The sequence below is a fragment of the Limulus polyphemus genome, unplaced genomic scaffold (genome assembly GCF_000517525.1).
Source record: "Limulus polyphemus unplaced genomic scaffold, Limulus_polyphemus-2.1.2 Scaffold625, whole genome shotgun sequence".
Lineage (NCBI taxonomy): Eukaryota > Metazoa > Arthropoda > Merostomata > Xiphosura > Limulidae > Limulus > Limulus polyphemus.
In genome coordinates, this window is record NW_013666235.1 from 413,965 (window position 1) to 426,581 (window position 12,617).

The window sequence follows — 12,617 nt, forward strand, 5'->3', positions numbered from 1 at the left end:
TGGAGACTATTTCATTTAATAAATGTTTTGTTTTGATGTATAAGTTGTTCGGTTTTTTTTCGTCTAAAAGAAAGCGACATTAATTTCTTCACGACCTAATAATTTGATTTGATTATACGACCCCATTTTAAAGTCCTCTAACCCAGGCAACCGACGTTTCTACAGTTTTGTTGATATTGTTCAGTAGGTTTTGTTTTTCATTGCCATGTCTTACATTTAAATTAGATAAGAATCAAACTTAAAAATCTATGGTACATCTAATAAGTGTATTTCGTTCCGTTACTTCTAAAACGGATAAAAGTTGCTTCTTATGGTCATCCCTAAAAAAAGTCTAAAGTAGATGGAATCCTAATGTAACATGATCTACTTCGACATGTTTCCTTTTGTTTATTGTTTCTTTGATTTAACATTGGTGAGTTTAATATGATAACCATCCTCTTTATCTTTAACGTATTATAGCTTTAGCTTTATCACTCTAAACGTAACTTCAGCTATGTTTTATCTAAATCGTCATTTCAACTGGACATTTTCATGTATAGTATCATGAAGACGTCAGATATCATCGTTTTAGAAAAGGACATCTTTCGTCATCTTCCTCAACTTCGCCAAGTGTAAGTATGGTTTAGCGTAAACGATTCTGATTCAAAACTATGAATAGAAGGAGAAATAATCATATCCATGTGGTTTTCATTGTAAGAATGACTGTTGCAAGATGAGCATTTTATGATGAGTTACAGTAGATGGTTTGGTGAATTGTGCTGGTAAGTCTAGAATGTAGTTATATGAATGATGTTGTAAGTTTAGTAGGTGATTTATGAGTTAAAATTAATAACTAATTTTCTGTTTTGTGAGTTAAGTTTAATAGCTAGTTTTGTGAGTTATGGGATAAGCTCAGTAACCAGGGCTGACGAGAGGGGGGAAAGGGGCAGGGGCCCCGGGGTCTGTTGAGGGGCCCGGCAGTGGGATATTCCAAAGCTCACTAGAAATGCATACTACTCAATGAGCTAAAATGGCTACTGTTTTTTCATGGATTCATGAAGAAATTTGTCACCTAAATTTCTTTTATGAAAAATCAGCAAAAGTTAATAAATAGAATGAAAGGGGAGTTTTATATGTTATGAGTTAAACTTAGTAGCTAGTTTTATAACTTATGGGTTAAAATTAGTAGCTAGTTTTGGGAATTAGGAGTTAAAATTAGTAGCTAGTTTTGTGAGGTATGAGTTAAATGTAATAGATGATTTTATGAGTTATGTGGTAAGCTTAGAAACTGATTTTCGAAAATCCGAAAAGAATATATGCACATCTGTATTTGTAAATTTAATGAGTTCCATAGTTGGATGAATGGTTGGTTTCGTACATTCTGTGGTAAGATGTAGCAGCAGGTTTCGTGGATTGCATGATGGTTGATTTTCATACTTTCTATGGTAAAATATAACAGTAGGTTTTGTAGATTGTATGGTACTTAGTTTCATACATTATGTGGTAAGACATGGCAGAAGGTTTCGTGAATTGTATGGTGGTTGGTCTTCGTACATTATGTGGTAAGATATAGTAGTAGGTTTCGTGAATTGTATGGTGGTTGGTTTTCGTACATTCTGTGGTAAGATATGGCAGAAGGTTTCGTGAATTGTATGGTGGTTGGTCTTTGTACATTATGTGGTAAGATATAGTAGTAGGTTTTGTGAATTGCATGGTACTTGGTTTTCGTACATTCTGTGGTAAGATATAACAAGAGGTTTTGTGAATTGTATGATGGTTGATTTTAATACTTTCTGTAGTAAAATATAACAGTAGGTTTTGTAAATTGTATGGTACTTGGTTTTCATACATTATGTGGTAAGATATAATAGTAGGTTTCGTGAATTGTTTGGTGGTTGGTTTTTGTAGTTTCTGTGGGAAGATATAGCAACAGGTTTTTGAATTATATGATTAGCTATAATATTAAACTTTTTAAATGTTACGTGAAAACATATATTTTCGTAAATTTTATAATAAGATGAAGTTGTCGTTTTTGTAAATTAAGCACAAAGAGTTTCCAGCTTAGTGGACTTTATGGTGAAATACGGTAATCAGCTTTATAATTGTATACAGTGCCTATACTTTTATGAATGTAATTATAAAATGTGACATCTGGTTGCGTAATTCTTATCGAAGGATGTTGTGTTTCTTAAAAAGAAACATTAAGGTGTATTATCCAATTTCGTCAAGTTTATGGCTGTTATAGTGGTGACCCAGTGAGTTGTGTAGTAACATGTTCCCATGGATTTGTAGCTGTAAAAGAAAACGTAATATAGATTTTTCGTAAGTTCTTTGATAAGATCTTATGTTACTTTAGAGAATTTCTCGTTCAAATATATTGCACATTTTCGTGATTCAAGCTTTCCATAAAGCCTCTTCCTTTTTTCCGTACAGTTCCATGGCTGTGGTGTTATTAAGGAAACGTCTAATTAATTCATATATATATATATTAAAGGCCTTTAATTACGAATTTACATTTTGTGAAGCGTTGTTCAGAGTAAGGTGTAATTTCCAACTCAAAATGACTTGTGCGTTTATTTAATTCCGATTTTCTTCAAATAAGTAACTAATGACTTTACTTCGTAGCGAATTACGGTGAATTTGTCTAGCTTTTCTAATTATACATCCACACATTAATTGAAAGTGACAATAGATGTGTTTTTATGTCGTGAAAGTGATAGTACCACTTTTTATGACTTTTGTAAAAGAGCTTTTTAGGTTCCCATTGTCACACATGCTTTATGTTATGAGACTTTGCGTTGAGTATTTGACTTTTTTCTATACGCTTGCAATTTTGTGTATTCGTACAGATACTGTCACATTGTAATTGTCTATTTAATCCAAAGAGCAAGTTGCTCATTAATTTGTGTTAGTTTTCGTATCTATATTTACAAAAGATGAATTAACATTCTATGTAGATAAATTGTTTGTTTGTTTGTTTTTGAATTTCGCACAAAGCTACACGAGGGCTATTTGCGCTAGCCATCCCTAATTTAGCAGTTTAAGACTAGAGGGAAGACAGCTAGTCATCACCACCCACCGCCAACTGTTGGGCTACTCTTTTACCAACGAATAGTGGGATTGACCGTCACATTATAACGCCCCCCCCCCGGCTGAAAGGGCGAGCAAGTTTGGTGGGACGGAGATTCGAACCCGCGACTCGCAGCTTGTCAGTCAAGCGCCCTAACCACCTGGCCATGCCGGGCCATGTAGAGAAATAAAACCCTTAGATTTGGTAAAAAAACAAAGCTATAATAGACCAGACCACTCATTTCATTTACTGCAAAACCTTGACGGAGAAGATAAAAAGAGAGATTTTTTCAGAGCAGCAATAAATAGGTATAATTTAATGGTCATGTATATACATGCAAAAGTTACTTCAAGTCTTGGTCTCATCGTTATATCTAAGACTACAGGCCTGGCATGGCATGGTGGTTAAAGTGCTCGATTCAAAATCTGTAAGTTGCGAGTTCGAATTAATCAGCCGTGGGGGTGTCGTAACGTGACGGTCAATCACACTATTGGTTGGTAAAAATGTAGCCCAAGAGTTGGTGGTGGGTTGTGTTGATTAGCTGCCTTCTTTCTAGTCTATCACTGCTAAATTAGGAATGGTTAACGCAGTTAGCTCTCGTGTAACTTTGCGCGAAATTCAAAAACAAACCAAATCTAAGGCAATATGCAATTGGAACTGTTCGCGATGTGTGTGACTTTTACGTAATAACGAACAAAGAGAAAATGTGTTCCTCGTATTGAATATTTTCTTGACTACCATACATGGACATGGTCTTGAAAGGGGTCAGAGTAAATGCAATAGCATAACCTCTGACCATCATGTTGTAATTAAAAGATATTCAGCTGTAAACTAGCTAAGACCTTAATCCCAATGCCGACTGTGTGTGTGTGATGTCTACGTGTCTGTTGGTTATCTTTAATGTTTAAATATTGGTATTCGGAAGATCTTTAACTTTTTACGGCGTGTTTATAAATGTTTCTGATTTTCTTCGTGAACAAACCTAAATCATATAAAGCTAACAATAGGTCATTTTAAATACTTGTAGTAAGGCTGTGGCGATCGGATATCAAACGCTGTGATGATTAATAGCCCATACAATTACATAAGTCTAATTATTAATTGTTAAATTTCTTTTAATAAGTCGATACTAATTATTAACTAGTTTCCTTTTATGTTTTGTCTGATAATCTGCTGATAATTTGTCTGATAATCTGCTGATAATTTGTCTGATAATCTTAAGAGAAGTCCTAATACCCTAATCGAGTGGATAACGCGCCAGACTTCCAGGATCGAATCCGGCTATTACCAACAGAGAATAATCCTTCTCAGGACTTTCTTGAGATTAGTAACAGAAAAGCAAGATAAAACCTAACTAATACTTATTAAAATTATATTTTCATTTAAAAAGTTACTATTTAATTATTTGACTTAGGTGATCGTCTAGATTAATAACCATGGCAACGAATATAACCTGTTATTTCTATATATAACTATATAAAACATACTACCTATTTTTCATCTGCTTAGATAAGCTAAATTTAATTTTTTATTGCAATTATCTTTATAAACAAAGTGTTTTACTTACGGATGTTGCATTTTGTTTTTTCCAGACATTTGTCCGGAAATAATATATCCTATCTTATGAACGATACCTTTGGTATCCAGCTCCGCTTTAACTAACTGTAAGTACACTATTTATCTTCGGAAGTAACATATCCTTCTTATGAACGGTACCTTTGTATCCAGCTCCGCTTTAACTAAACTGTAAGTACACTATTTATCTTCGGAAGTAACATATCCTATCTTATGAACGATACCTTTGTATCCAGCTCCGCTTTAACTAAACTGTAAGTACACTATTTATCTTCGGAAGTAACATATCCTATCTTATGAACGATACCTTTGTATCCAGCTCTGTTTTAACTAAACTGTAAGTACACTAATTATATCCAAAAGTAGCATATCCTATCTTATGAACGGTACCTTTTTATCCAGCTCTGTTTTAGCTAAACCTTTTTTACATTATCTATCCATCTGTCTGTCTATTTTGTTTAGTTTACATTATAACACTGATAAATTAAACTTACCTAATCCTATCTAAAAGCTTTGAACGATAACTTGATATAATAAAAGGTTTGTTTGTTTTTTAAGTTAAGCACAAAGCTACACAAAGGACTATATGTGGTCTGCCCACCACGGGTATCGAAACCCGGTTTCTAGCGTTGTATGTCCGCAGACATACCGCTGTGCCACAGGGGGGCATAATAAAAGGAAACAAATAATCTAATCATCGTTCGTCTGGTTAACAATAAGCCAGATTATGAGATTATTATAAGTAATACCTACATCTGTTGGATTAACGATTTTAGTAATAAACAGTCAAATCAATATGGATAAGTTCATCACTCGAATTTGGCCTTTCAAGGCATTGTTGGAGGCCCCTTGCTCTAGAACCTATCTGTATTATTAAAATGTATTCTTTATTTTCAGCGATCTATCTTACAATCCTTTACAAGATATTTCTCCCGGTGCTTTCCAAGGCTTATCAAGTTTAAAGCGTTTGTAAGTATTTAACTTTTCAAGTGTTTTTATGCATTCCGTTTTCAATTATTTTGTAGGATGTCCCAAATAAGCTGGTGCTTTAGTGATATTCATAGTCTAGTTTTAAAACTAACTCTGTTGTTATATGGTTGATTTTGTGATTTAATTTACATATTCTCCAGGGATCTCAGGGAGTGCAAACTGAAATCTGTTGCATCCGGGATATTTAATCCTCTGACTTCGCTCAATCAGTTGTAAGTTCTTATGAGCTAATATTTCTGGGCTTCTTGTCCATGGATAAAAAAGTGATAAATCGTGCATGAGTATGTCATATTGATTTTAATAAAGGTTATATTTCTAATGAAAATGTATTTAAGAGATTGATTTTCTTGATAAAGTTTTAGGTAGACTAAGTTCTCAAGATTTCTTAATTAATCGGCAAATTTTAAATATTTTTTTTATGATTGTATTTAGGATATTGCTGAAATTCTTAATAACTCCCATGAATTAAAATAGTAAATTCAGGTCCGGGTTTTGAATTTTAATAAACGTTTTATAGCAATCACAACTCGACTTCAAATAAATAATATTATATTTTGCATAATTCTAATTAACCAGCACTCATCAACAACACTATTTCACATATTTCCAATGAACAAATATCAGGAAAGTTATACTTCATGTAGAACACTATTCCGAAGCACTCGGTTTAAACTAGCACAGTGTATCAAACACCCAGATGTTTCAATAGAACACACTAGCTAAGATTTAGGTTATGATTAGCGCAATAAATATCCAAGAGTGGACATTTTGGACGGACCAGTATGGATGTACAATAAAAACGTTCGATTTAATGGTTGATGTCAATGTTCATTTCGCTATAATTATAGTGTAATTACAACTTACGATCTTTACTCTTATTTATGAGTATAACTAATCATATAACTCCGTTGATTAATACCTTCAGGTGGATGGACGGGAACGAGCTACAACAACTTCAACCTAATACGTTTAGAAAACTTTCCAGTTTAAAAACCTTGTGAGTACTATCACAGTTTTAACTGTCATGTCAATCTATGTATCTATGGATCACTCTTTCTGTTTGTCTATTTATAAGTTTGCGTTTCATTTAAAGTTGAAAACATTTTCTATTAACTCACGTAGATCCCTCTCACGGAACCAGATCCAGTCCTTAGAAACGTCAGTGTTCCTAGGACTTAAGAACTTACATGTCTTGTGAGTATTCATATATTTAGACAATAATAATATGTAGCTGTTTAAAAAAGAAATGAGTTTTCAAACTTTTAGATTTCGTCTATTATTTATTTAATACGTTCCTGTAGTATTTGTTTTTATTTGCTAACACCAAATGAAAGTCAGATTTACTCTCAAGATGGGCCGTGATTGGTGTTGTAGACTATGGAATTGCAGATCCGCTGTTCGCGTCCCGTTACTAAGGAAAAGGTAGCGCTCCGTACATTGAGGTTGTGGGTACGTTATAAGGGTGACGGTCATATTCCACTATTCGGTCAGACAAAAGTAGACGAAGAGCTGGCGGTGGGTGTTACTGAATAAATACGTCTAAGCTACCACTTCAGATAGCTCGTGAATAGTTTTACGCGAATATCCAAAAGCAAAAAGTGTGCAAAGTTTAAACGTGCAAAAATATTATATAAAAAGTTGCATAAAATTTTGCTTATTGTTAGTACAATGTCTCAATAATATTTCTTTTTTTTTACAGAAATCTTGCCCATAATAGGATCCGCAAATTAAAAGACACACCTTTTGGAAACATGCTATTCCTCCTTCATCTGTAAGTAAAACAAATTTAGTTATTGATCAATAGAAGTACGTGTTGCACTGGCCTTTAATGTGTGTTAGGAATTTATGTTTACTTGAAAGTGATTTATGAGAAAATCATGATTAATTTTTCACAGTATGGAACATGATGATGCACAGAAGTATATTTTATGAAGATTCAAGAAATTCAATACCAAATTTCTAAATCATTTAATTATGTTAGGTTAAGCTATGGGTTCTTGAAAAGTCTCTCTATTTGACGATCAGATTTTTTTTACTTGCTAAAACTACCTGTTTTTGAAAAGTCTCCCTATTTGGAGATCTGTTTTTCATAAGTTACAGCAATTGGTTCTTGAAAAGTCTCCCTATTGAGTGATCTGTTTTTATATTTCAATTTGTTTTGCGATCTAAAGATATTATAAAATACCGTACAAAAGATCACACACATCATTATCATTTTGAAAGGTATTGGTGCTGATTTAAGTATTAATCGTGTGAACAGACAACCAAAACCGACTATAAAAGATACAAGTGAATAGAAATCATTGTTAGGTAAACACAAATGGTCCATAACGCCAAAGAGAAAATACTTGACAAAAAAATTATGATTAAGTAATTTAAAATGTACAGTAAAAACTAAAAAAAAATATTTAAAAGATAAGTGTTTTATAACTTGTAAATATTACGTTTTTTAACTAACTTAACAGTTTCCTATTAACTTCCTAATATAAAAGTAAATTTTAATCGCTTTCTTTACATAGCGATCTAGCTTATAACAGCCTGGAAGTGATTGGAGAAGATGCTTTCACGGAGTTATCTCAGCTAGAATCATTGTGAGTGTAATTAAGGCAATACAATTTCAATAAGCAATAAATATAACTTTTTTTCAAAACTTGAATGTAGCATTACAAACTCTTGAATTTTGTTGTCAATATGAGATACCTAAAAAGTTATATAGTAAATGTATTTCGACAAACTTTTGGGTTTTTTTGTTGTCAATATGAAATACATAAAACGTTGTATTATAAATGTATTTCGACAAACCTTTGGGTTCTTAATGAATGTAGCATTACATTGGAAAACTCTTGAATTTTGTTGTCAATATGAAATACATAACACTTTGTATTATAAATGTATTTTGACAAACCTTTGGGTTCTCAATGAATGTAGTATTACATTGGAAAACTCTTGAATTTTGTTGTCAATATGAAATACAGAAAACGTTGTATTATAAATGTATTTCGACAAACCTTTGGGTTTTTAATGAAATATCACATTTTTTTCTGTGTTATTAAATATAATAATTACATTCCATTCCCGTAAGTTAACTCTTTCTACAATTTTATTTGAGCCAGAAAACAGAAAATAATATATGTTAACTGTTATGAGCATATTATAGATTTTATTACCTAGAATATTAATGCATACATTCCAAGACCTAAAGGGAAATTAAATCATTAAGTCTAGTTTTATGAAAAATGTGAAATTGTTTTGAATATCATCGTTTTGTTTTAGAGTCAGAATGCTAGAAAATATGTTGTTGTTGTTTTTATGCGTAGCGTTTTCCACAGCACGTTTCGGCATCATAATATAACATGAAACTTCAATCTACGTTATCATTAATAGAAAATAAAATATAAGGTGAACGTCTATTCCATTCTACGAATATATATCTATATATAGAATGCTTTAATCGAGTTATTTCGGACATTAAGATAATAATGAAAGCTAGAAAAGGCTCGATAATTATCTATATTTGTTAGAATGAACATGATAGCGTTTTCGCTGTATTAACTATAACTGTGCAACCAAATATGTATCGTAAAACATTTTGTCATTTGTTCAGAATATATATATATTCAACAAGAGTTTGTAATCACTGTTAACTCACGACAACAGTTAATAACGTACATATGTACATAATGTAAGCAAAACTACATTTATTTGAGAACACATACAATAAAGCTTGGTTTTCATTGGTTATTCATTCCTCTTTCGCTATCACAGGTTTCGTGGCATAGCACGTGGATTCCCATGTGTGATTGACTGTTAAAGCATAACCTTTACACCTACATGTCTACAAACAATATGTATGGTTGTTTGGATTCATTGAATCAGAAGAGTCGCTGCTATACAAGGATAACCGTATTAATATTTAAAAAAATCGACTTAAAAATAGGACGGTCATTGCTGTGGACGTTTTTTGTACATGCATATAACAGACCAATGAGGAATACAAGTTGTATTCCCGCAGTGAAAAAGTAATAAAGCAAATATATATTCGTTTATATGCGTGATAATTTACATGCTTTATTTATGTTCCACTTTTATACTTTAAAATATTGTTTTTTACTAGTTGTCCATCACAAAGCTATACAATGAGGTCCCCCAGTGACACAGCGGTATGTCTGCGAACTTACATTGCTAGAAACCGGGTTTCGATACTCGTGGTGGGCAGAGCACAGATAGCCCATTGTATAGCTTTGTGCTTAACTACAAACAAAACAGTATACAACGAGCTATTTGTTCCCTTCTCACCGCATGTATCGAAACCCAAGTTTTAACGTTATATTCCCTCAGACTTACCGCTGAGCTACGGGAGGGGGGGTCATTAAATTTTTATAGCATTTTTTCTTTCTATTAATACGCATATTGCTTTAATCTATATGGTGAGAAATAATTCCATCAAATGAATATGTAGTTATAAATACATCTATTTCATGATGGTTTATTTGCATATCATTTTTTGTGACAAAAGTCCGACGTATTTAGTTTACTTTCAAGTAACGTTACGGAATCATAAGTTCCAGTAACGTTTCATGATACTTGCAACCTTATTGAAAATCTAATCATTTCCTTCTGTCTCCGAATTTTAAACTTATACGAAGTCTGATTTTTCCACATGAAGTTGTTTCTGATCTCAAGTTACTTATATGTAAAGAGAAAAGATGAGTGGATACTACTAGAGGCATAAATAGATATAACATTTTTTGTTATAAATCCTTTACTGGGTTATTGTACATCACTAATACAAAAATAAAATTTATTGGAAATTACCTCTTACTTTAAGGCTTAGAACCCTGTCTCAGTATAACTACATACGAACGTAGGTACTTCATACATTGAAAAAAAAAAGAAGATAAACTCAATATAGTTAGGCTTGTCTCTTAAATAAATACTTAACAATAGGTACTGTTTAAATTGAACTGGTAATTGCATGATTATTTATAAAAATAAAGATACTTCTTGTAATTAATTATTATAAGATTTCAGATTAAAATCTTTAATATTTCTATAATTTATTCAATTTAGGCTTAGTTATTTCTTTCTATTAATTGTTATTTACTATATTTATTTGTGTACTTATCTCCAATTATTTATTCACCTCTTGTTTCTAATTCAAATCGATAAAATACTTTTTAAACTGTTTTTAATTGTTTTGGTTTATTAATTGTACGTATTTGTTCCGGAAGTGTATTAAAAACTTTCCCACACACAAAACACCAATATCTAAGTCCTACTGTTATCATTCTGACAACACACGGGGAGTAGTTAAGGGTCTATATGAATCACCTAGGAGAAGAACTTAGCCGCTTTACCGGGTGTGTCCTACCATCCAGTAGTCTAATCAATGCACTTATAAAAAAAAAATCTCCTTAATATTTAATATAGACAGCTGCTTAAACAGAGGTCTAGACAGTTCCATTGATTTCTTTCTAAGTATTACCCTTATTAAATAACAGTTCTAATATATATAGAAAAGCCAGTTCGTTTTGGTAACAATGCTTTCTAACAATGGCTTTTATGTCATGTTGCTTAGCAATAAAAGTATATAGGTTATACTTTTATGCTAAAATTGGTTCAGGATACAAACAGTATCAACCTAATAACCCGAGTGAAGCCAAATAATTTCGCTAGTATAAATATAATATTTTTTATATTTCTTTGTGTAAATTCTATGTTAGTTTGTTTTGCTCTCTCGGTCTGGAATTTTATCATGCCATTGATATAGTATTTTCCCGTGATATTAGGCTTAACTTAATTGGAAATATGGAGCATATGTTGCTTCATTTGTTTTTCAATATACCGCTCTAACACTTATCACTACTAATACCAAATATACGTTATATTTCACAAAATGTTGAGCAATATTTGTACCTTTTTAATTTTTCAATAATTGTTTCTATAATTGGTTAAACAAAATCCAGTGCGTTCCAATTTTATCACTGAGTTAAGTGTGTATGTGTTGTTCATAGCAAAGCCACATTGGGCTATCTGCTGTGTCCACTTACGGGAATCGAACCCCTGATTTTAGCGTTGTAAATTCATAGACTTACCTCTGTAAGAGTAACCTTCTTATTCGAGTTTTACTAATAACGTAAAAAAATGACTGAGAGTAAGAGCTGTAATATTTGTCAATATTTTGGTCTCGGTTTGTTTTTTGTTTTTGTATAGATATATATATGCCGATAGTATACAAAATACCTACTGAAGTTTCACTTAGTGTTATTTGGAATGTTTACTACCTGTTGGCTAACTGTGCCTGTCCATTTATTGTTATTTTGGATATTTGCTACCTGTTGGCTAACTTTGCTTTTCAATTTAGTGTTATCTTGAATACTTGCTACCCGTTGGCTAACTTTGCTCACCAATTTAGTGTTATTTTAAATGTTTGCTACCTGTTGGCTAACTTTGCCTGTCCATTTAGTGTTATTTTGAATATTTGCTAGCTGTTGGCTAACTTTGCTTGTCAGTTTAGTATTATTTTGGATATTTGCTAGCTGTTGGCTAACTTTCATTACCAATTCAGTGTTATTTTAAATGTTTGATACCTGTTGGCTAACTTTGCTTGTCCATTTAGTGTTACTTTGAATAGTTGCTACCTGTTGGCTAACTTTGCTTGTCAATTTAGTGTTATTATGAATGTTTACTATCTGTTGGCTAACTTTGCTTACCAATTTAGTGTTAATTTAAATGTTTGATACCTGTTGGCTAACTTTACCCGCCCATTTAGTGTTATTTTAAATGTTTGCTACCCGTTGGCTAACTTTGCTTGTCAATTTAGTTTTATGTCACCTTGTTTCACTGTGTTGTGTCTGCGAAAATTAACGTGACGTCTACTGGAGATGTCTTCCTGTTTTACTGTGTTGTAACTGTGAACATTAACGTGACGACTACATGAACTGTCTCCCTGTTTTACTGTGTTGTAACTGTGAACATTAACGTGACGACTACATGAACTGTC

General features: G+C 32.3%; 1 protein-coding gene across 1 annotated transcript in view; it reads left to right on the plus strand.

Annotated features, from left to right (window-relative positions):
* LOC106459548 (relaxin receptor 2-like) overlaps positions 1-12,617 on the plus strand; it is a 32,728-nt gene that overhangs the window by 14,521 nt on the left and 5,590 nt on the right. Inside the window, exons 3-4 of the mRNA XM_022386053.1 lie at positions 7,314-7,385; positions 8,134-8,205. Coding sequence (XP_022241761.1) covers positions 7,314-7,385; positions 8,134-8,205 — 144 coding nt within the window. The remainder of the gene's footprint in view (positions 1-7,313; positions 7,386-8,133; positions 8,206-12,617) is intronic.